This window comes from Zalophus californianus, chromosome 9 (genome assembly GCF_009762305.2).
Source record: "Zalophus californianus isolate mZalCal1 chromosome 9, mZalCal1.pri.v2, whole genome shotgun sequence".
Classification (NCBI taxonomy): Eukaryota; Metazoa; Chordata; class Mammalia; order Carnivora; family Otariidae; genus Zalophus; species Zalophus californianus.
This window is the reverse complement of record NC_045603.1, coordinates 125,843,189-125,869,235: the sequence shown is the minus strand read 5'-3', so window position 1 is coordinate 125,869,235 and position 26,047 is coordinate 125,843,189. Positions and strand designations below refer to the sequence as shown.

General features: G+C 36.4%; 1 protein-coding gene across 3 annotated transcripts in view; it reads right to left on the bottom strand.

Moving 5' to 3' along the window:
• The window catches only part of MINDY3 (MINDY lysine 48 deubiquitinase 3), an 86,783-nt gene that overhangs the window by 16,168 nt on the left and 44,568 nt on the right, over window positions 1-26,047 (bottom strand). For 2 of the 3 annotated variants that reach the window (XM_027592984.2, XM_027592982.2), the window contains exons 10-11: window positions 25,277-25,357; window positions 6,927-6,999 (exon numbers count right to left, since the gene is read on the bottom strand). In XM_027592984.2, coding sequence (XP_027448785.1) covers window positions 6,927-6,999; window positions 25,277-25,357 — 154 coding nt within the window. The remainder of the gene's footprint in view (window positions 1-6,926; window positions 7,000-25,276; window positions 25,358-26,047) is intronic. The other variant, XM_027592983.2, reaches the window with a different exon arrangement.

The window sequence follows — 26,047 nt, the reverse complement described above, 5'->3', positions numbered from 1 at the left end:
AATTCTAAATATGTTAAAAGAATACATACCAATTCTTCTCAAACTCTTCCAAAAATAGAAGAGGCAGGAATATTCCCAAACTAGACAAAAATGGCACAAGAAAGGAAAACTGTAGGCCAATATCCCTGATAAACACAGATGTAAAAATCTTCAACAAAGTAGTAGCAAATCAAATTCAAGAATACATTAAAGGTATCATACACCATGATCAAGTGGGATTTATTCCACGGATGCCAGGATGGTTTAACATCCACAACTCAATCAATTAATACACCATGTTAACAGAATGAAGGATAAAAAAAAAATCATATTATGATCATCTCAATAAATGTCGAAAAAGCTTTTGACAAAATTGAACATCCATTCATGATTCAAACTCTCAATATAGCAGACATTTATAAAGGGAACTACCTCGACATAATAAAAGGCCACGTTTGACAAACCTACAGCTACTATCCCACTCAATAGTGAAAAGCTGAAACCTTTTCCTCTAAGGTAAGGAACAAAGGTGTCCACTCTCACCATTTTTAGTCAACAAAGTATTAGAAGTCCTAGCCAACCAATTAGACAAGAAAAAGAAAAGGCATCCAAATTGGGAAGAATGAAGTAAAACTGTCACTATGTGCAGAGAACATTATATACAGAAAACCCTAAATACTCTACCAAAAAATGGTTTAACAAATTCAGTGAGGTTGCTGTTGCATTTCTATACACTAATAAAAAATAATCCCATTTACTACTGCATCAAAAGAATAAAATAGGAATTTAATAAGTTAAAGAGCTATAACACATTAGTGAAAGATACAAATAAAAAGCTATTCTGTACTTATGGATTGGAAGAATTAATACTGTTAAAATGTCCATACTACCCAAAGCAATCTAGAGACTCAATGCAATCCCTATCGAAATACCAACAGCATATTTCACAGAACTAGAATAAACAATTCTAAAATTTGTATGGAACCACAAAGACCCCAAATACCCAAAGAAATCTTAAGAAGAACAAAGCTGAAGGAATCAGGCTTCCTGATAGCAAAGTACATTACAAAGTTACAGTAATCAAGAGAGTATGATATTAGCATAAAAACAGACACATAATGGCACAGAATAGAGATGTAAACCCACAAATGGCCAATTCATAACAAAGGAACACACAACAAGGAAAGGACAGTCTGTCTCTTCTATGAATGGCATTGGGAAATTTGGGAGAGCTACATGCAAAAGAATGAAACTGGATCACTGACTTATACCATACATAAAAATTTAATCCTTTCACTACTTGAATTTAAGATCAGAAAACATGCAATTCCTATTAGAAAACATGGGTGGAAAGCTCTAGGACATGGCTTAGCTATGACTTCCTACCAAATGGGAGAAAATATTTGCAAATGATATATCTGATATGGGGTCGATATCCAAAATACATAAACTCATACAACTCAACAGCAAAAAACCCGAACAATCTGATTAAAATATGGGTAGAGGATCTGGATAGACATTTCTCTGAAGTAGATACACAGATGGCCAACACCTAGGTATATGAAGAGGTACTCAACATCACTCGTCATCAAGTAAATGCAAATCAAAACCACAATGATTACCTTACACTTGTTGAATGGCTATTACCAAAAAGACAAGAAATAACAAGTGTTGGCAAGGATGTAGAGAAAAGGGAACATTGGTGCACTGTTGGTGCAGCCACTCTGGAAAAAGTATGGAAGTTCCTTAAAAAATTAAAAACCTAACTCCAAAAGATATGTGCACTTCCATGTTCACTGCAGCATTATTTATAACACCCGAGATATGGAAGCTGAGTGTCCATCAGTGGATGAGTGGGGGGGAAAAATATATATATATACACACACACAGTAGAATATCACTCCTCAATAAAAAAGGAAATCTTGCCATTTTCTACAACATCATGGAAGGCGAGGGTATTAGGCTAAGTGAAATACATCAAACAAAGACAAATGTTGTGTGATCTCTGTCACGTGGGGAATCTAAAAACAAAACAAAAGTTGGCCCACAGATAAAGAGAACAGACTTATTGCTTCGGGGTGGGGTTGGTGGTAGGGGATAGAGAATGTAAAGGTTGAAGGGTGTCAAATGTGTAGGCTTCAAGTTACAAAATAACTTACAGGGATGTAATGTACAGTAGGGTGATTACAGGTAAAATTGCACTGCATATTTGCAAGATGCTCAAAGAATAGACTTTGAAATGTCTCACAAGAAAAAAAAACTATGTATTTTGAGCATTTCACAATATACACAGTCATTATGTTGTGCAGCTGAAATTGTTTTATGTCAATTATACCTCAGTGAACAAAATGTTCTCATCCTGTAACAGTGTGTAAATCACTGTGAACTCTAGCATATAGGTTAAGAGGCAAAAGTGTTAAAAATAATCATGGCTACAATATTATGTTAATGAATACATAGTAAAAAGAGATGTATACTGGGACATCAAAATAAATTATGAGTAGGGCACATTGATGGGTAGAACTTGATGGGTAGAACTTTCTGATGTAACTGAAGTTAAACTGTTATCAGCTTAAAATGGATGGCTGTAAGACATATGATGAAAGCCTCACAGTAATCAGAGCAAAACTCTGTAATAAATGAAAAGAATCAAAGCATACTGCTTTAAAAGTCACAAGACAGCAAGAGAAGAAAGGAACTACAGAACTGTAGTCAGAAAGCAATTAAGAAAATGGCAATAGTAAGTCCTTACCTATCAATAATTACTCTAAATGGTTTAAATTCTCCAATGAAAAGAGTGGCTACATGGATAAAAAAAACAAAACCCAACTATATGCTGCCTACAAAAGACTTCACTTAAACTTGAAGAACTCTCAGAGGGATTAAAAAAAGATTTTCCAAGCAAATGGAAACCAACGAGAACAGGGGTAACTATACTTATATCAGATAAAATAGACTTTAAGTCAAAAACTGTTACAGGAGAAAAGGCCACAATGTAATGATAAAGGGATCAATTCATCAGGAGGCTATAACAATTGTAAACCTTTATGTACCATATTTTGGAGCACCTCAATTTAGTAAACACTTATTAACACGGGAGAGAATTTTAGACAGCAATGAAATAAAAGTGGGGTAGTGAATTCCTCCACTATTAACAACAGTGATCGATGCAGAAAATCAGTTAGGAAACGGACTTAAATGACACTTCAGACATATACAGAAGATTCTATTTAACAGCGGCAGAATGCGTATTCTTCTTAAATGCACATGGAACATCCAGGATAGATCACATGATAGATCACAAAAAATGTCTTAGCAAATTTAGGAAGACTGAGATCATACCAAGTATCTTTTCTGACCAACAAGGTATGAAATTAGAAATCAGTAACAAAGCTGGAAAATTCACAAATTCATGGAGATTCAACAACATGCTCCTGAACAACCAATGTGTCAAAGAAGAACTTAAATGGAAAATCAAGAAATATTGTCAAATGAAAATGGAAGCACAACATATCAAGACCTATGAGACGCTGCAAAAGCAGTTTTAAGAGAAGTTTAAGAAAGATCTCAACTTCACATTACACCTCAAGAAACTAGAAAACAAAGACAAACTAAGTCCACAGTTAGCAGAAAGAAGGAAATACCAAAGATCAGAATGGAAATAAATGAAATAGAGACCAGAAAACATGAGACTAAGAGCTTGGTTTTGAAAAAATAGACAAGCCTCTAGCTATGTACACCAAGAAAGAGAGGGCTCAAAATCAGAAAGGAAAGAGGAAACGTTACAACTTGATGCCAGAGAAACACAAAGTATCAGAAGAGACTATTATGAACAATCATACACCAACACCCTAGACCACCTAGAAGAAATGAATTTCTAGAAATATTTAACCTACCAAGACAGAATCATGAAGACACACAAAATCTGAACAGATCACTAACAAAAGGAGACTGACAAAGTAATCCAAAACCTTTCAACAAACAAAAGTCCAGGAACAGATGGTTTCACTGGTGAATCTACCAAACACTTAAAAGAATTAATGCCAGTTCCTCTCAAACTGTACCAAAAAAACTGAAGATGAGGGTATACTCCTCAGCGATTTTATAAGGCCGGTATTATCCTGATACCAAAGCCAGGTAAGGACACTACAAGAAAAGAAAACTATAGGTTAATATCTCTGATGAATGCAGAGGCAAAAATTATCAATAAAATATTAGTAAACCAAACCCAATAGCACATTAAAAAGATCATACACTGTGATCAAGGGGGATTTATTCCAGGGATGCAAGGATGGTTTGACATACAGAAATCCATAAATGTGGTACATGTCACATTAATAAAATTAAATAAAATATGATCATCTCAATATGCAGAAAAAGCATTTGACATAATGGAAATCCTTTCATGAGAAAAACGCTCAAAACATTTCTTATAGAAGTTATGTTCCTTCATGTAATAAGGGGCACAGATGACAAAACTACAGGTAATATCATACTCAGTGAAGAAAAAAAGTCCTTGCCATAGCAATTGGGTAAGAAAAAGAAAGAAAAGGCATTCATACAGATGACATGATCTTATATATATAAAACTCTAAAGACTCCCTTAAACCACTGTTAGAACTAATAAGGAGTTTCATTTTATATGCAGGATACAAAAATCAACGTACTGATACCAGTTACATTTTAATACATGAACAGACTAGCTGAAAGAGAAATTAAGAAAGCAATCCCATTTACAATAGCATTGGAACAATGAAATATTTAGGAATAAGTTTAACCACGGAGATGTAAGACCTATCCACCAAAAATGAAGACACTGATGAGAGATCAAAGATGATACATAATGGAAAGATATCCTGTATGCTTGGCTTGGAAGAACACTGTGAAAATGTCCATAGTACCCAAAGCGATCCACAGATTCAATGCAATCTCTGTCAACATTCCAAAGAAATTTTTCACAGATAGAGAAGATTTGTTTGCAATCACAGAGGACTGCACAGCCAAAGCCATCCTGAGAAAGAGAAAGAAAGCCAAAGGGGTCATACTACCTGATTTTCAACCTGTATTACACAGCTATAATAAGAGTATGGTTCTGGCATAAAAACAGGCACAGAGGCCAGTTCAGCAGAGCAGAGAGCCCAGGTGTAACCCCATTCATATACGGTCAGCTAATTTTTGACAGGGATGCCACAAACACGCACTGAGGAAAGGACTGTCTCTTCAATAAATGGTGCTGGAAAAACTCGTTATCTACATGAGATGGCTATGGAATGGAATGAAACTGGATCCCTTACACGACTCACAAAAATTAACTTGAAATGGATCAGAGACTTAAATGTAAGACCTGAAACTGTAAAACTCCTCTAAGAAAACATAGGAAAAAAGACCCTCATCATTGGTCTTGGCAGTGATTTCTAGGATAAGACATCAAAACACAAGCAAAAAACCCCTAAAATAAACAAGTGGGGTCACATTAAAGAGCCTATGAACAACAAAGGAAAACAACAAATTGAAAAGACAACCTACAGAATGGAAGAAAATCTTCCCAAACCCTCTATCTGAAAATGTGTTTGGGGCGTTAACCCCTTAAGAATTCATAGAATTCAATAGCAAAAAATAAAATAATCCAATTAAAAAAGAGCAATGGGTCTGAAGAGACATTATTCTAAAGACAACAAATAGCCCACAGGCATATGAAAAGATACTCAATATCACCAATCACCAAGAAAGTGCAAATCAAAACTACAATGAGGCATCAGCTCACACCTGTTAGGATGGCTTTTATCCAAAGCGATAAATGTTGATGCGTATGTGGAGAAAAGAGCATCAGTATATACTGTTGGAGAAAATATAAAATGGTACACCTATTAAAAAAAACCTATAAAAATTACTCAAAAAATTGAAAACTACCATATGATGTAGCAATCCTGGTGGTAGGTATTATCTGAAGGTACTGAAATCAATAGTTTGAAGAGGTATCTGCACTACCCCAGTCACTGCAGCATTACTCACAGCAGCCAAGATGTGAAAACAACCTAACTGTCCACCAGTGGGTAAATGGATAAAGAAGATGTGGTTTATATACCTATACATACAATGGAATATTAATTAGCCACGATAATGAAGGAACTCCTACCCTCTGAAAAAACATGGATGGACCTCAAGGGCGTTACGCTAAGTGAAATGTCAGACAGATAAAAAGAAATACTGCACAATGTCACTTGTACGTGGAATCTAAGAAGGCTGAATTTGTAAAAAATAGAGAAGAACGATGGTTACCGAGGCCTGGGGAGGTAGGTTAGTGGGGGAGGTGTTTTAAGATGTTACTTGCAACTAGTAGATAAATAAGTTCTGGAGAGCGAATGCACAGCGTAGTTATTATAGTATAAAATATTGTACTATAAATAAACTTCAAAGTTGCTAAGAGACTAGATCTTAATTGTCACCACAGAAAAATGGTAACTATGTGACATGAAAGAGGTGTTAGCTAATGCTACCGTAGTCACCATTTTGCAATATATAAATTATCAAAGCAACACTTTGTATACCTAAAATTTACAGAATATTTGTCTATTTCAATTTTTAAAAGTATTCTGGAAGACTTATTTAATATTAATTTGAATAACAGAATAAAGGAATAACTTCAAAAAGCTTGTTTAGAAGGTGATATTTTCCTGTTTAACACAGACTTTCAGAGGTCAAGATGCAAGTAATCATAACTTTGTTACCCCAAGAAACCTGCAAACCTTACACCATGTGAGTTTGACAATCAAGCATCCTTATTTGTTCCCATTTTTACGTTTCCAATTTAAAATTTTCACGAAATGCAACCTACATTTTATTCAATAATCCAAAAATACTTTTGAATAAAACTCAGGTATCAATCCATTTCAAACATATAAAGATATAAAACACTGAGTCAATGATAATAAAATAAAATCTTTTACCTTCTGGATCATAGGTTTGAAAAACTCTCCTGGCTTGTTCTGAAGGAGCCTCAGGAGCAACTAAAGCCATGTCCTGAAAAGATAAAAAGCCTGCTATCAACTAGCCACAATAATAGCATGGCCTTAAAAATAAACAGAACAAATATGAGGTTAGGGTGAGGAAGTTAGGAAATCGGGAGTCAGAAGATTTTGAGTGATATTTCTATCAGATGTGTGTGACTAGCTAAGTCACAAACTCTCTGGGCCTTAATTGGACATTTGAAAAATGGGAATAATAGTGCAACCATAGGCAATTGTGAGCATGATACTGAAGCTTTATATAAAAACACACGAAAAGTCTAATATTAAATAGATAATTACTATAAAAAGGCAACCTGCAAAAAGTAATGACTTACACTTTTGCTTTAATCGTTGTTCAAATAAAAAGAAATAAAACTTACAATATATCTAGTTTTTAAATGTTTAAAAATTAAATCCAGAGATATGATAGCAAACAATTACACAGAAATGCATTTGGTATTTATTACTTTAGTAAACCTATTATAGCAATACCTAGCCACAGATCAATAATCAAGTTCTGCATGTCCAGAATTTTAATTTTTCTTAACTCAGAGGAAATATCTTGAAGGCAGATTTCTTTTTCCCATAAAATTCTTTATCACGACTAATTGCATAGTAAGCAATGTTACAATTTATCAAAAAAAAATCAGAATTCAATGTTACTTTAGACTCTTCACAAACCTTTGCTCCACATATTTAAACTGTTATGAAATTCTACTTGATAGAATTCTAGACTCGGAGCTACAGTTGTTTGCCTCTATTCATAGCGTTGGCCTGAGCCTTTGTCTAAAATTGTGTTCACTTATACAAATCTCATTAGAGAACAAGTTTCTAACTACCCCCTTTTAACCTTCTTGAATCCTCTAACAAGTTATAGGATAAAACTGTTAAATACAATTTGAAATGCTATTCCTCTGTGGAAATAAGTTTTTATAGTAACTTTTGCCCGAATCACCGCGCCCCTCTTTATCTCAAAGATGAAGGAACAAAGTGTAAGAATCAATTAGTGTAGTTCTTATGATGAGACGAGGTGCTTCAGTTTGTATGGGAATAGAAGTCAAATGGAAATGGGAAATCAATAGATGCAAACCCTTACACATATTTCACATAATAAAGTTAAAAAGTGCTAAATAAACACAGTAAAATTTGGGAATGTACAATTCTTTCCCATTTACTATCCCTCGATAGCAACTTTTAGGGTCTCCTTTCCCTGCACTTTCAATATTACTTTGCGGATAACTGCATGTCAAGTGGCATGTTTTCATCTGGCCTTTCAATCCCTTTCTGATTTTATCATCCAGTTCTTCATTGCTGGATACTTGGACAATGTCTGATCTTTCGCTGTGATAAACAAGGCCGCACCAAATAAACCTGAACATGTAATTTTCATACATGCACAGTTTTTCATTTGTAGAATGGAGCACCAGAGTAGGACTGCTGGGTCAAAGGAAGAATGCATTTGTAATTTGGGTTGATAATGCCAGATTCTTGTGTTATGTTTATTTAGCCTATTTAAAATAGTATTTCTTAAAAATTCTTTCCTTTTTATAATACATCACCAGTACAGCCTTAGCGCTATAATGAACTTCGTATTGACGCTAGGATTGCCATGTTGTCAGCTCTCCGATTTAGGGAGCAATTACTAACACTGGGGCTATTATTATGATCCCCTAGCTGTTTTTATCACTTCCAACTGTAATTACAAAAGTCGCTCCATGTAGTTCACCATAAGCTTTAGTTTTCTTAACTATTTCCAACCCTACTTCTTTTCGATTCTTCCCTTTAGCATGGCTGTTGGAATTTGGGGATTTGTCACTGAAATTCTGGATGAGGAGAAGGTAGAGCTGCAGATGAGATTTTACCTAAGGGTAAACTTATACTGGCCCAAGATGAGGATACATTCTATTAACCATCTGTTGCATTTCAACCTTTGTTATTAGTAAGTGATGAGGAAAAGCTTAAAATGGGTGTTAAAACAGGACTTTGAATTATCTAAATAAAGGTAAAGGAAATACTGTTTTTCTCGGTCACAAAAGAAAATCTTTTCAGGGGAAGGGGGGCAAAGAATACAGCTGGAGTATTACTTTAATATTCTTACAAAATGAAATTTGGGGAAATTATTGTTGAGCTAACGAGGAAGATTCCAGTTTTAGCCACAGAAAAAGGCTTACATCAAATTCTCTGGCATTAAAGATGTCAGAAAATGCAGGGGTGTGAAAGAACTGAAAGTGAACTACCTGATGCCTTATCTCTAAGCTCTAAGCACTATAAATAAAAAATATACTATGCTAACGCAGAGAAGAATTAAAACAGACTTAATGAAATGTTCATTACATATCGCTTACCTCTGGTTATGAACATACAAAAAATTAGGCTTTAGAAAATGTATTATTCTTGTTTGAACAGGCTATATAGGCTGGCCTGATCTAGAAGATCATTTGAAGCTTGGGCACAACTCCCAGTGTACTCTGGTTTGACAAATGTTCATTTAGAACATTCGGGGGCTGGCGTACTTTTTCTGTAATGAGCCAGAGAGTAAATAGGGCCATGTGATCTCAGCAGCAAGACAATACCATAATACATAAACAAATAAGCATGGATGTGTTCCAATAAATTATTTTACAAAACTAGCCGGTGGCTTCATCTGGCCTTTGGGCCAGTTTGCTGCCCCATGCTGTAGAGAACATATTATTTCCCCAAGTGCACTGGCACTTATATTCAACATCCTTCTTTCTGACACATCTGGGAATACAAAGGTGTCCCTTAACAAATTTTACGAAGAAGATACTTTGCTCTCAGCTCAAAGAGAAAGAGGGTAGGGAATCCTAGCTGGAAGGAATTAGCAGAGCCGTGGGTGGGGGACTAGAACTGTGAGAAAAGCTGCAGTGAGGAAGGGGAATCAGCCTTGATGGAAGAATGAATCTGACTGTGAACATCAGGGGTTAGGAGGTGACGGTTATGTATCCAAGTGGAGCAGATGGAGTTCTCCTAACGCTGAGCGCACCACGAACACTCCATGTCTGCCAACTGCAAGATGCTCATAGGCCAGTGGGAGCAGGACCTGAGCACTGAGGGAGGCCAGGGCTGGAGAACCTACGAGGTGAGACACGGAAATGGAGGACAGCAGATTACTTCAAAGATGTCAGAATGGAGGACTGCAGAAAAGGAATTGTGGCTGAAGTTCAGAAGTGTAAAATAAGTAGCTCAAAACCCTGGATGTGAGCAAACAACCCAGATGTGAACTATCTAAAGAGAAATTCCTTTTCTCCTCCCAAAATAAAACCCAATGGCACTGGTCAGGTTCCACATAATGAACCCAGCAACTGTGATGGTCATTACTAATAAATTTTGTCATGAATGATCTTTTTTTAAATCTTGTTTTGCTCCTTTTGTCCCAATGATATACGAATAATTTGCTAAAGTCCTTAGAAATTAACTGTTTTTAATCATACCACTCATTTTAAGATGTATTTATGCTAGAGGGACAAAAGAAAAGGAAAAGCCCCCCCCCCATTAAATTCCAATGAAAACATTCCAAAAGCCAGTATAGTCTTCCCAACTGATTACTGGCTTGCCTAGTTTGACTGTTTACAATGCTTTTTAGATTAGCATAGAAAATGATCTTTTGTTAAAGGCTGTTTAAGTTTATGTAATGTTTAAACGTTTATGGAGGAGATCTGGGAAAGTTATAAAACCACCTATTCCCATTAAGGGTTCCATGTTGAACACTTTACCTTTCTAATTTGATTTAAAATGACAAATGCCAACACTAATTTTGGCCAATTTATTTAAAGACTTCTGAACAAGGTTCCTGGTTTAAGGATCTTTAACAGAATGATCCATGTGGTGAATTTGGTAATTTATTAAATGTCAAATGTATTTCATACTTGCATAGCACGTTTGAGTGGGAAGTAAAGAATTCATTTGACTGAGAAAGTGTCCTTTATAATCTTAAGACAAAGTATTTTAGTGAGAGATACAACTGCTCTATTTTTCTCGCTGACCATAAAGGATGAAGTTAAAGAGAACTCTCATCTAACAGTTTTAAGTGTGAGGAATAATGCGAGAACTTTACCTTTCAGGTTTCCATTTCTAGGACTTCATGTAGCAATAGCTTTTATATATTTAATACATTTTTTTTTGCATACAACTACGCACACACCCACAATGTTCTGAATACTGGCTGGCAAGCCTGTGAAATGGTAAAGACCTAGGTTGTATGTTTATGGTCACAATCTACTGGAAGAGAGAAAAATATGCTACTATATGCTTATGTTGATGAACAGTATTAAGAAAATTACCTCCTAAAATAAAATCCAAACATACATCAACCCCCCGCCCTCAGAAAACCACTGAGTTATAAATAGTTTCTAATGATGTAATTCCAAGTTATCCAAGTCAATAAGGCTAGCTGTAAGCATTTTCTTTTCTTTATCACTAGCTTTATTAAGTAGAACAAAATTTCCACAGTTATTGCATCTGAAACTCTTTTAGGTACCTCCACTGGGAAAAGATACTAAACCTAATAGTTATTTAAATAGTGTTTTAGTTATTTAAATTCTGATTTACCATCAAAATTATTTTTACTCTAAAAGTAGTTCTCTACTTGGTCAAATATAATCAGATGCTTTTATCAGAGAAATGTCAGAACAATTTCAATTTAGCCAATTTACTGGCCAACAGGGATTGCTAAACAATACAGCTTTTTAAAATTATCTAGCCTCAACCAACTTTCCTTGACTGACAAAGTGCTATAGAAGAGAAGGGGGAAAAGCAAGCCAAGCTGTAATGGGACTATCCAATATCCTATAGCCATGTAACAAGTAGCTCTCTTTCATGTGGTTCTGCCTGCACTACTCCTATAATTATTCGCCGTTCACCACAAACCTTTTAAAATGTCGTAACATTAGCTATCCTTCTAAACACCTACTGAAACATAAGGCAGGCCTGTGTTCAGTTCGTTGGCTAGGTATAAGGAGCTCATGACTGAAAAAAGGTCTTTAAAGTTTATTCATTATACCTTTCATCATTATCAAGATAAATCTCCTAAGTAATCAAAGAACCTGTAAGAGTTTTACCTACCTTCAGGAATGATCACACATATGTAACAACATTTTAGCCGGCAGACAACATTTCATAGTGCCATGAAGAGCTCTTCAAAAGAAAAAAGTTAACTGGTACATAATTTCCCTTTAAGCTTTAAGTAATGTTGCGCTCTAAAATCACTTTATATTTCATATTGACTCAAACTCACTAACTATACTTCTGGAAATATTTTGGGAATCACTACGAAACCAATTTTAAATCAATCACCAAATGCTCTCAAGTACATAATACTCTTCAGTGCAAATGTCAGAAACAATTCAGGTACTGCCACGTCAACTGAAAGTAGCTAGGACAGTGGACTTTTTCCTTATTCTTCCATTACTTCTCCCAAAATGGGCAAAGCCCCTGGCTCTCTCCACAACAGCCTGCTGCTGTGTAGTGCTGATCTGTGTTGCACTAGCAGAGAAGTCAGGGAAGGAACATAAAGAAAAGCCCTTCAAGGTTCTTTCTCCAAAAAAACCACTCTAAATGTACAAGCAGAAATACGGCAGTAGGAGGAAGTCTCCGACGGACATGATTAGAATCATTACTATTATTAATACTAATGAATGCGCTTCTTTTTCTCCCTATTGTCGTAACTATACAACTCACCCTAATAATCCTTCCAGCCTTTCTCAACTGGTTTCTGCCAAAGAATTCATCCCTAAGGCCCAAGGCATCCACTTTGAGTAATGACTCTGCTGGGTTATCTATAATCATTTTCTGTGTTCTCTTGCTTAGGTCAAGAAGCAGGTGGAGAAGAAGCTGTTAGCCTTTCAACTACTGAATTTCATGAAGAGAACGGCTAACCTAAGCCACTCCTCTCTCCGCACATGAATACCTGCATAATTCAAGAAAACTGATTTTGTGACTTCTTTAAATGGTTTAATAGTCAATGATCACCTGGATAAAAATAAATCAGAAAATTCCTCCTTATTTCTAAGTAAAGACTCTGTACCATTTGAATCATTTTAAATTCAGTTAAATCACCTGGACACAAAGTAACTTATGGTGCTGGGTGGTATTGCTGTTCTCAATTTCCTGCGCCTCCCTGCCTTATAACAGGAGGATTATTTATCACGGCCTGTGGCTATGGGCTGTGAAGTACCTCTCTGGGAGGGGTCTACTTCCTACCCTCACTGACATCAGGTTTGGCCAGGTGACTTCTTTTGGCCCGAGCAATATAAGCAAAAGTGACATTCTGCTAGCTCCTAGACGCTTTAAGTGCCCACCCGTGGCTTTGCCAAGTGTCTTTCTCTTTTCCCTCCATCCCCCGAGAATTGCACATTTCTGACAGGCTGCTCCTTCAGTCCAGATCTTAGAATGAAGAAGGCACATGGAACACACCTGCAGCCACCATGTAAACTAAGAGAGAACTAAGCTCTGGTGTGTGTTTGGGGAGAAGGGGTACGGTGGGAGCGGTGTACCCAGTATAGGCAAATACAGGGTGCACGGTCTGTAGAGGATTGAAATATAACACAACTCACCTTGTTGAAATGCTTTTATAATCACCAACACAGGCAGGGAAATCTAAATAATTCTAGTGGTCTAATATCCCTCCTGCCTGGGGTGGACTGCTCTCATTGCCTCCTTCTTGAATATGGAATAAATCACTGAAATTTCCGGGTTGTTACTTCAAGAAACTGGCAAAAGGAATTAAAATGATTCTGGCCGGGGCTTTATGTTGTTTGTGCCACGTGTATATTTGCCATTCCTGTTCATAGTTGGCCTACCTTTTCCTCTTGTCTTTCCCTTCATGTTTACCCTCTGACATTGACTGTAATACTGTAAGCTGCATAAAGGGGAATCTCCACATACACAGACTTTCTACGTTTTGTATGAAAATGAATGCCTACGAAGATTACACTGTGTAATTTAAGCTTGGCAGGCTTGCATTAGTTATCACTGCAAAGTAAGGGACAACCCTGACCATACACCCTTCCCTCGCCCACAAATCCTTTCTCCTTTTATATTATTTGAAACAGGGTTCGACTATGAAAAATCGTCACAATATTCAAATTTCTAATACTCAAGTTTTATCAGAGCTTTACGGAAAAGTTCTTCTTGTTCATTATGAAGGTTATTCTACTTCCATGTACATGCTTGACATTCACGCCTTGAAAATTCACGTTAAGCCTTCCATATCAAGCTAAGCATGCAGACATAGTAGAGTGAAGATGGTCTGGGAATAAGGGATTATTCCAGCTGGTCCCATATCTGATCCCAACCTTTGCTTCCTTCTTAGTCTTCCAGCACAACCAGTATGGTTCAGCCATACCAAACCAACTACTATTCCCCAAATATAGCCTGGACCGTCACATCCCCCATCTCGTCCTTTTGCTTTATCTTTTCTCCAAGCCTAGAATATTGCCCTTACGTCATATTAAGTCAAAAACTTATCATGTCCTTTAATTCAAGTATCATATCCTGTGCACTCACCTCTCCCCTCTTCCGGTCTCTATTCCACCCTTGTGTACTTATTTGTTTTTTGTTATCCTCAGGGACAGAACAAGTGAAAAGCTACGGAGTCAGAAGACTGGAGTTTGAATCTTGGCTTTGGCGTTCACTCGTATATACCTCTGGAGAGGTTATTTTTCACTGGCCCCAGGCTATAAAATGTAGATGAGAAACGGTCGTTACCTCACAGGGGTGCCCTGGGGACTAAATGAGGAATGCGTGCAAGGTGGCTAGCATAATGCCTGACACAGGCGCCGCTCAGTAAACGGAAAGAGAAAATCACTGCACCGTGTCATTCGTCTTTGCACTTCAATTCCAGAGGACTTAGTGCAATGCCTAAGTATTGGTAGCTACACTGGGTCCTGGGGGAAAACAGGTGAAGCGCAGTTCACATCAGTGATCACAAGGAGGTAAAAAGCTGGAAGAAATTTTAGGGGCAACAAGAGAGTAAGAGAAGCAGGAGTCAAAACACAAAAGACATCAAGGCTGGACCATGAATAACGAGCAGGATTTTGGTCGCATTCTGGGTAGAGGGTGACACAAATAAAAGCACAGAGAAATAAACTCACAAACTTGTTAACACTATCATCCATTACCTACATAAGACCTTTTGCTCTACTCTGCCAGCCGGTGTATTTACTGCAATTATTTCCATCAATTAGAGACAGACACCTAGAGATGTCGACCTATCCATACCGATTCTAATTAAAACTCATGACAGAACAGCTGCAGGCCTTTTATCAATGATATTTTACCTTGTTTGGATAATTGTATGACTACCGTCACAAGAAAACATTAGAAACAAATTGAAAGGGAAAGAGGGATAGCCTTCAGTCAGCAGGGTGACGTGACTGGCATGATTAACAGAGAAGCAAAATCCTAAAAATAAAAACCAGACACAGAAACGGTTGCCTAAGGGCATTCACAGTAGTATGAAAGAGAAGGTGAGAGCGGTTTGTCACTTGAAGGAGGCAAGAATATTTATAATATATTTTGAAAGATCTCTGATGAAAACAGTTAAACATACAATTTATGACGGCACAAATCCTTGGCCTAACCCTACAGATGAGGGTTAGCTCCAAAGTGTGCTAAGCAGTTAGCAAACAGTTTGTGGTTAAAAATTCACAGTTTTTCAATAATTTAAATAACTGAAAATTGTTAATTTATGTAGACTTCTACCCAAACTTTCTAAGTCGTTCAAATACCAGATGCTATTCTTACGTTAGAGGATAGGTGTTAAAGGCACACAAGACAAGTTATGACTTTAACTATAAAAATAAGTACTTTAGGTCTCAAATCCATTTCCTTTCTATAGTAGAGAAGGCATGACATTGAAACATAAGCACAAACTCACAAATCTACTTAAGATAAATGGATGGGGTGACTAACTACATTAATATAGCAAAACCCAAACTGCAACCTTCTACATGTTACAGAATGCCCACCTGTGAATTTACCTGCCTTCCAAGTTCCACGACTTTGACCCAACAAGGGAAGACACACACACAGGTTGAATTTTCTTTATAACAAAGTCTCTAAAGCATTGTTTCACTTTTTCTTAAAATTGCGTTTATGACATGTAGAGAAATGTATTAATGGTCCAGTAGGGCTGTCCAGTTTTTAAACAGCTAAACAAAGAAACCTAACACTTAATCTCAGTAGTCTCCTAACATTACACCCAAGGATGAACACACAAAAGGAGCTTGCCCCGGAGAAAGAATACTGAACAGACTCCCAGTAACAGATACCACCGTAAGCAGTCAGCTCATGCAGGAACAGTTACATGTTTTGTTCCTCCTTCGCATTCAGTTCAGTTTCTTTATGTATTCTGAGTTTGAACAGTCATGTGCTTTCATTTCATGTGTTCTTACCTAAAAGGAAAACTGCTTTATCACAGCAAAGGTCAAAGGTGATACTCTGCACACACACAGAGTCCTTTTTATAACCATAAAAGAGAACAAAAAGAGATGTAAAACTCATCTCTCCAACTTCAAAAGACAGTATGAAATGGATTACCAGGGAAATTAGTCACCGATCTTCCGAAGATGAAACTAGCTGTTATATAGGTGGGTTCCAGCTATTTCTATATTGAACCAGCAGCTGTCATCCCACATTGAGATTGAAATGCACAATAAAAACAAAAACGACAAATTTATTTTGTCTACTACTTCATACACATATAATTCTAACAAAATCAAAAGTATCATATTTTCCTTTTTTTAAAGTATTTTAGTTTTTTTTTTAAAGGTTTTATTTATTTATTTATTTGAGAGAGAGAGAGCACGAGAGGGAAGAGGGTCAGAGGGAGAAGCAGACTCCCCGCCCAGCAGGGAGCCCGACGTGGGACTCGATCCCAGGACTCTAGGATCATGACCTGAACCGAAGGCAGTCGCTTAACCAACTGAGCCACCCAGGCGCCCAGTTTTTTTTCTTTTTAAGATTTTATTTATTTATTTGCGAGAGAGAGTGAGTGAGAGCAAGAGCAGGGGGAGCTGCAGGCAGAGGGAGAGGCAGGCTCCTCGCCGAGCAGGGAGCCTGATGCGGGACTCGATCCCGGGACCCTGGGATCATGACCTGAGCCGAAGGCAGATGCTTAACTGACTGACCCACCCAGGTGTCCCAAAAGTATCATATTTTCAAATGTAAAGCCCTCATCTTGAATTTGCTCTAAAAATTAATTTCATAATTAGTTCCAATTCACGAGGAAATAATGAAAATGACCCAAATAATTTAATCTTAAAACCAAAATATAAAAAAAGGAAGACAAAAAAAAATCAAAGGGAAAATTGATGGTTAGAGAGAAGAAAAAGGTAAGTGGACAACTGCCCAAATATCGTCAGGTGATATCTGGGCATTTAAAGTATACGTGTTCCAGTATGAAAAGACCGGACTCCTAAAAGATGATTTAAAAATGTTACACAGCCTTATTTTAACAGTAAGAGCTATTTTTTTTAATTAAGGGAAATAATTCAAAAAAGGTAAGTTTAAAAATATAGGTTCTGTATTCTACAGAATACAGAGTATTTTGCTATTTTGAGTAGCATCTACTACTCAAAATCATTTCTTTTACCTGTGCAGTAAGTTCTTAAGTTTTCAATTTATCAAAAGTACCATGGTACTTGAATTAAAAATAAAAGTACCATGGTATGATGACTTTTAACATACTACCCATACCTATAAGGCACACTCTCTCACAATGCACCGATCTGAAAATTTTATTCCATCATGGCTCAAATGACTTGCTTGGAGAATTCTCCACCCTACTTAATGGAAATTAAGTTTCCTTCTTTGAAGAAGTCCATTTTCACCCACATCCTCTTATTACACGGTTCTGTGGGACCCCTGCTGCTTGATGGATCTGAGTTCCTATGCGATCCCTGCAGTTAATATGGAGGAGGAACAGCACATAACCTAAGTATAAAACTCCCACTTATACAGGATGATTTCTATGTATGTTTTGCAACCACATTCTCTAAGATACATCAAAGAGTACAATATCATATTTGTTGTTTCCAAGATACAGAGGTTTAATAAGATAAAGATCACTTTGTCTATGTCAGATGGAAGAGTAAGAGGACTTATAAAATGTGGCAGATAGTTAAATTTAAAAACTTAAAGGAGATAAAAAAAGATGGTTATAATCAATCTGAAGTTTTACCCGCTCATAAAGTCAATTATTAAATTTACTTTTACCATTGATTTTCAAATAAGATTGAATTGTGAAAAATCTCTACCTACCCTACAAAATGTGTTGAATGATTCTCCATGGGTCAGGAAGAGGGTTCCAATAAAATAAAAAAGTTAAGTTCTGGGCCACTGGACATCTCAAATATCAAGGGTAACTTTATTAAGTAAACAGTTTGGCACTCAAATTTAAGATCACAAACTTTACACCTCTTTTAAAATAAACTACAGTTAAAGTTATTTTACTGAATAGGAACAAATTTTCTTACCCATCCTCAAACCATGAACAGAAATTTTAAATATGATAAAGTAAATGTGACAATGCTTATTTATAAATACTCATCAGAGTTGTTTTTATTCACTAATCTGGAGAAAGAACCTGTAAGTGTATTTAAGTTGATAAGGCAGAAGAGCAAAAGCGAGTTCTTCTGTTTTAGTCTCTGTATAGATATTGAATACATTAACTGTTATTTCTTGGTTTATAAGCTTAGAGATCTATTGAATTCTTACGATCAAAGACAACTCAGTATTCCTAAGTCCCCATCTCTCCCCTTATTCAAATACCAACATGGTTATATCACAGTTTTTGCTGAGAAAAATCTTCAGTGTTTTCTGGAATCATTTGTTCAACAAAAATTTACTGAGCACCAACACTGTCTGGCACTGTTCTAGGCAGTGGAAAATAGGAGACAAGAGAGACAAAAATCCTGCCTTCAGAGAACTTACTGAGAAAGACAGATATATAAAACAAATATATAGTATGCACCTAAAACCAGAATATATTAAAAACTCTTAAAATTCAATAACAAAAAAACCAACAACCCAATTCAAAAATAGGCAAAGGACTTGAATAAACATTTCTCCAAAGAATATATACAAATGGCCAAAAAGTATATAAAATAATGGTCAACATCATTAGTCACTAATTAGGGAAATGCAAATCAAAATTACAATGACCACTTAACACTCACTAGGATGGTTATAATAATAATAAAAAGGAAAGAGGAAAATAACAAGTGTTGGAACCCTTGTATATTGCTGATGTGAATGTAAAATGGTGTAGCTGCTGTGGAAACAGTTTCCCAAAAAGCTAAACATAGAATTGCCATATGGCCCAGCAATTCCAGTTCTAAGTATTTAGCAAAAAGAATTGAAAACAGGGACTCAAACAAGTGCTTGTAGAGAAACATTCGCATTATACACGCTAGCCAAAGGGGGAAGCAGACCAAATGTCCACTGAGCAGATAACGGAATTGTGTTCTATGCATACAACAGAGTATCATTCAGCTATAAAAGGGACTGAAGTAGTGATGATAACGTGCTGCAAAGAGGACGAACCTCAAAACCATTACACTCAGTGGAAGAATTCCCAACAAAAGGTCACATGTTGTAGGATTCCATTTATAGGAAGTATCCACGATAGGTAAATTCATAGACCTTGAAAGCAAATTGGTGGTTACTGGGGTTCTGGAGAGAAGGAATGGGGAGTACATGCTTAATGGATGTGGGGTTTTACTTTGGAGTGATGGAAATGTTTTGGAACTAGTTACAGGGGGTGGTTGCACAACACCCTGAATGTACTGAATGCCACTAAACTGTTTACTCGAAAATGGTTAATTTTGTTACGTGAATTTCATCTCAATTAAAATATACCTGTATCTGTGAGAATGTTAATGAAAAGGTGGGGGGAGTAAGGGGTTGACTTCTTAGAAAAGGTAGCCAGGGAAGGTTTTACTAAGGAGGTGACTTTTGAATAGCGACCTGAAGGAAGAAAAGAATCCTGTATACAGACATCTGAGGCAGGATCATTTTTTTTTTAAATCTTTTAATTTTTTATTGTTATGTTAATCACCATATATTACATAATTTGTTTTGGTGTACTGTTCCATGATTCATTGTTTGTTCATAACACCCAGTGCTCCATGCAGAATGTGCCCTCCTCAATACCCATCACCAGGCTAACCCATCCCCCCACCCTCCTCCCCTCCAGAAACCTCAGTTTGTTTTTCAGAGTCCATCATCTCTCCTGGTTCGTCTCCCCCTCTGAGGCAGGATCATTTTAAGCAAAGGGAACAGCACATGCAAAGGGCTTGCCTCATTCCTTAGAGGAAAGATCAGCGTGGCCAAGCAAGACGGGAAGGGGGAGTAGTGGGAAATGTAATTAGAAAGGCAATGGGGAAACAATCAGATGAGGTGAGGTAGGGCCTACTAAGTTATTCCAAGGACTTCGGCTTTTTTGCTTAATGAAGGGGAACCAATGTAGGGTTTCGAGCGTAAGAGTAACATGAAGTGACTTACATTTTAACAGGGCCATTCTAGTTGCTGATTTGAGAAGATACTACAGCTCCTCAAAGGGCAACAGCATAGTCCTCAGTTAGGAAGCTACTGCCAACGATCTAGGGGAGAGATTTCTCCAATTTGTCTTTCAATTCTTTCAGTAACTTTTCAGTTTCTGGTTTGTCTGTCAAATGTTCTTTCCTCATAGCCTCCAGAATTTCATGGATATAATAACTTCTTACAGTTTTTGGTTTTTTGAAGTTTTCTTTTGAGCCCTATACTGTCCTACACTATCTCCATTCTTTCTTTTTTTTTAAATTTATTTTATTGAGTTCCTTTCCCCTACTGCTGTTTTTTTTAAGTTTTTTTATTATGTTATGTTAATCACCAGACATTACGTCATTAGTTTTGATGTAGTGTTCCAGGATTCATTGTTTGCGTATAACACCCAGTGCTCCACGCAGTACGTGCCCTCTTTAATACCCGTCACCAGGCTGACCCACCCATGTACTCCCCCTATCGCTCTGATTTCTGTTTTTCATGTAAGCATTCCAAGCATTGCCCATGTGGGCGGGACTTGTAAACCGCACTGTGGGGTTATGTGGCTGGGCCAATTTTGTTGAGTTACCCCGAACTACAGTATCTGTGTCTTTACTCTTGACTGGGTCAATGGGCCCAGTGAAAAATTGTTTTAATCATGAGTGGGTACATTCAACAAGAGCAAAGCTGCTGAGCTCTGACACTCTAAGATTAATCATTAAAAACACTCATCTCATTACCTTTCTCTAACTCTCATCTATCCAATCCAATCTGTCACCAAGTCCTGTCAGTTTACCTCAGGAATAAATCTCTCAAATTTATGTACTTCCATTAATGTCTACCATCATTACCCTGGCCAAACCACATCCCCTGCTAACCTAGACTACAACAAAAGTCTTCTTTACCCACTCCCTAGGTTATCCTTCAGGATGTCTGTTTTCCACAATCAGCCAAGTCATCTCCAAAATGCAAATTTAATCCTGTTTCTTTCCTTCCTATTTCCCCCAGAACTATTCCCACCACCGATTTTTGCTGTCATTACTCTTTGAACAGAGTCTTTCTAGTCAAAGATCTGCTTTTGCTTCTGTACCCTCATCTCACACTTTGCCCCTCGAATCCTCAGTGTTCCCGCTCTCCTCTTCCAGTTTGCTCCCACCATAGTCCTTGGCTCCTATTTCTTGTCTAGGGAAGGCTTTTTTCCCTCTTCCCATAGTTTCATCTTACTAATGCCTTGATGCTCATTGTAGACATCAGTTCTTCAAAGAAACATTCCTAATCTTCCAAAACTAAGATACATTCTTAAGAGCTTTATAGACCTGTACTTTGTCAGCCCTCATCAGAGTTATAATTTTATAGCTTTAAAAGTGATTCTTTGGGGCGCCTGGGTGGCTCAGTCGTTAGGCGTCTGCCTTCGGCTCAGGTCATGATCCCAGGTTTCTGGGATCGAGTCCCGCATCGGGCTCCCTGCTCCGCGGGAAGCCTGCTTCTCCCTCTCCCACTCCCCCTGCTTGTGTTCCCTCTCTCGCTGTGTCTCTCTCTGTCAAATAAATAAATAAAATCTTTAAAAAAAAAAAAAATAATAAATAAATAAATAAATAAATAAAAGTGATTCTTTGATGAATACCTCCCCCATTAGAATGTATACCTCCATAAGAACAGGAGCACATCTATTTTTGCTCACCAATGTCTTCACGGCAGCTGGCATAATGCCAGGCACATACTATATGCCCAGTAAATTTCTGACAAATGAATATACACACGAATGAGGACAGTTGCAACTACCATCACCTCCGGTGTGTCACATCAAGAATTACACTGCTTTCCAAAAGCATTTTAAAATGTTAAATTACAGATTGCTTTGAAAATTGTGACCTATAAACATGCTTTTTTACTTAATCATAATCAGCGCAAAGAGGTCAGCACATGAAATACATATCCATACAAACATATCAGTTTTACAGAAAAAGACCTCAGCATTTACATTACGCTCCTGTTTGTTTCAGGCCATGGAACATAAAGTGAGTGAATCCCCCAAAAGAAATAAATCCCAAACTCAAAAATAAATAAGAAAAACAAACCTCTAGATTACTTTTTGAGTAACAAAACAAGGCCAAAATTACTTGCTCAAATATAGAAATATCCAAGAATGATCAAATAATAGGTCTTAGAATGTAGAATGTGAAGAACAGCACAATTTATGTATTTTCTATATGACAAAGACTACATAAATACTACTTTATTTAAAAAAAATTTTAAACTGGACCTAATAAATGTTACAAAATGTTACTGATCTCATTCACTACTTAGGTGATCTCCCAGCTTTTATCTCAAAGGGAAAAATTATTTGCAACTCTTTTTAAAGAACCATGTTCAAACAGTCTAAATTGAGTTGTTTTAAAATACACTGAAGAGGAAGTAGTCATGCTTTTAAGAAGCTTCAGAATGAGTCATGAAAAAATATTTTTAGAAGATGTAAGTATCACTGGAACCCAAGTGTGGAAAATTTATGCACAGGTTTTATTCATTGAACTAATGAATCCCTACACTATGTGCCAGACTATGTACTAGATCCAGAGATACAAAGGTAAGTACCAAACAATTAGAATAAAAGTCAAGACTTCTAAAAGAGAAATAAGGTACTTGATATATGTGATTCTTATTATATAGTTGAAGTTGAAGACCCTAAGTAGTGGAAGACCCTAAAATCTCACCATAAAATTCTTTCTTATCACTTTCTGCATTTGTGCATTTTCCAATCAGGATTATCGGTAGCTCCAGGGATGCAAGTAAATGGAAATTTGAAAATGCTGTCTGACTTAGGAGGCGTACACGGAGCTTGTTCTGTGAGACAGGGGTCTTTCTCTCTATGCACATGTCTCATTCAACGTTTTGTTGCACGTGGTTGAGGTCTGTGATTAAGATGAATGAGAGGGTCCCTGCCCTACACAAGGCTCACTGGACACACAACAAAAGGTATGGGAAGTAGGAACTATGCACTGTGTGATAAATGCAATTGCACAACAGACCAAATGCTATGGAAACAACAAAGAACACCAAGCAGGTGGGTAGAAAGTGTATGTTTCATAGAAAAGAAGGTATCTATCAAAAGACCTTAACAGATGCTAAAATACAAAATGTCTGTGTATTTGTACAGCTCAGTTGACACTGTCCTTCCATTAACCTCCTGTAAAATCCCTTCTGATACTTAACAACAAATTCATTTCTTAAATATCAGTAATAAAATTTAATATTTAAAATATTTTCATCTCATTATCTTTTATATATGAAACTTACATTGTTTCATAGAATTTATTAGCTTTCCTGTGCTAAAAAAAATGGGGCTGGAGATAAAAATAATAATTGGCTTGAAACTACATTTTTGCATGTAAACTGGAACCGATTTTCTTTTCTGGAAATTTGGAACACTTGACACAAAAATTAGTCAATGATGAAATCTTCCCTCTGGAATTCAAAGTTGTTTAGTTTTTATAGTTTACATTATGTTTTTAACTTCTCTTCTACTTCAGGAGAGAAATAAACAGCAAAAGCTTTCAGACTAAATTTAACTCAGTACTTTTACTACTGTAGTTCTGTCGAAGTCTGTACTTTTTGAGTTATATTTTATAGCTTTTTATGTTTAAGGTAAGTACGTGTCTTGCTCTAAATCCACTCACTAGATTTTGGCAGCATATTAAAAGTAATCCAGTAATAAGTGAGAAAACAGATCCCCACAACTTAGCACTGTCAGCTCACTCTTTGGTATAATTTATATGAGTCATACTTCTTTCAGACACTAGTAAAATTACACTAACAAGTACAATCTAAAAAAGCATATGGGGTAATCAGGAAAGTCCTCTAGACATAAGGAACCTCAAAATAAACAATTCTGTATTTTCTCCCTTTACTCCAACCTCAGCAATTCCACGTTTAATAAATGCAGAATAATGACGATGGCAGTGAGGATGATGATGGCAACAGCCAAGATCTCCCGGGTACTTAACTTGCACTAGGTACTGCTAAACATTTTGTATTTAAACCTGACGACAAATCTAAGAGTGAGGTATTATCAGAAAGCCTTATTTTAAAGACATGGGAAAAGAGGCTGAACAACATTCGGAAGTGGGAAGGCTGGGATTCAAACGAAGTCTGTCTGACTCCAAAGCTCTTAACCACTCCATGTGGAGAAAGAAATACCATCATTAAAGGATGAAATTTAGAAACAGGTTTGTTTTAAGAATTTGAAAATAAACATATTCAAATGCATTTAATCTATGTCAATATTGTAACCATATATATATATATATCAAAGCTGTAGAATTTATTACATCTTAAAAGAACACTTCTATACCACTGAACTATTAATAGATTTAAAAATATTTTCCTAGATGTTAAAACTAAAATTATTTTGTTATGTAAATTAGTCTTATCCTCTCTACAGAAGAGCACTCTAAAACTTTTTTAACAGTGACTTGTGAAAAATATCGAAAACCAAAGCTCTAAAGTTATAAAAGATAAAGAAATTATAACTAATCATGACAGAGTTTACAGAAATAGTTGTAAAACTAGAGCAGTGTAACAATATTTTCTTTACTATTAATTTTTTAGATTTTGGAAGAATCCACTTGTTAGTAGGAATACACTGAATTCTGCACAAAGATCCAAACTAAATATGGACTAAGATTACTAGTTGCCTGATGTCATACTTAAAAAAAAAAAAAAAAAAAAAAAAAGTCCTGCTATAAGCATACCTTGGCAAAAAATACGGTGAGGTGAGTTTCACTGCCAACAATCCAAATAGGGAATTTTGGAGATTTCAAGTAAGAACCAACCTAGAACAAATGTAGCAAAATAAACAAACAAATGAAAATTTTATACTGCCTGCTGAATATTTGCCCACGAATATTAGAAGCATAACTGAAGTGTCCAATTTATACTTAAATGGAATAATGTATTGTGCCAGATTGCCTCACCCATAAAGGTCAAATGCTGAATGTAAAAATCAATGTTATAAAGACAGCCAGGGCTAAGCTTATATTGTACCTTTACATCAGAGTAACAGTAATACGGATTTAACAGGAAGCTGGAAAAACTTAGTTTAGCCCTAAGAATCATTCTCAGGTTTTACTAAAGTTGCTAAACAGAATGACCACTTCTAGATTTTCAGCTTTGTTCTCAAATCCTTAAACTACAAACTTGATGATAATTACTTTATCAGGAGAGCAATTATAAATTAACAAATGAATATACTTACGAATAAATAAGTAAAGGGAAAAAGCCTAAGCACATCCTGTCTTCAAAGAACCTAGGGCAATATAATCTCTCCAAAGCAAAATATATACTCCAAAATATTTAAGAATATGAACGAATCCTGTCACTTGATTCTTCATGGTTGGAGGTAAGTTCTAAGTTCTACAATAAGAAGTCTCCTTACAATGTACAAAAAGTTACACTTACAGCCTGTCTCATGGCTATATATTGAATCTATAAAAACCACAGTATCCAAAATTTGAGAGTGTGTG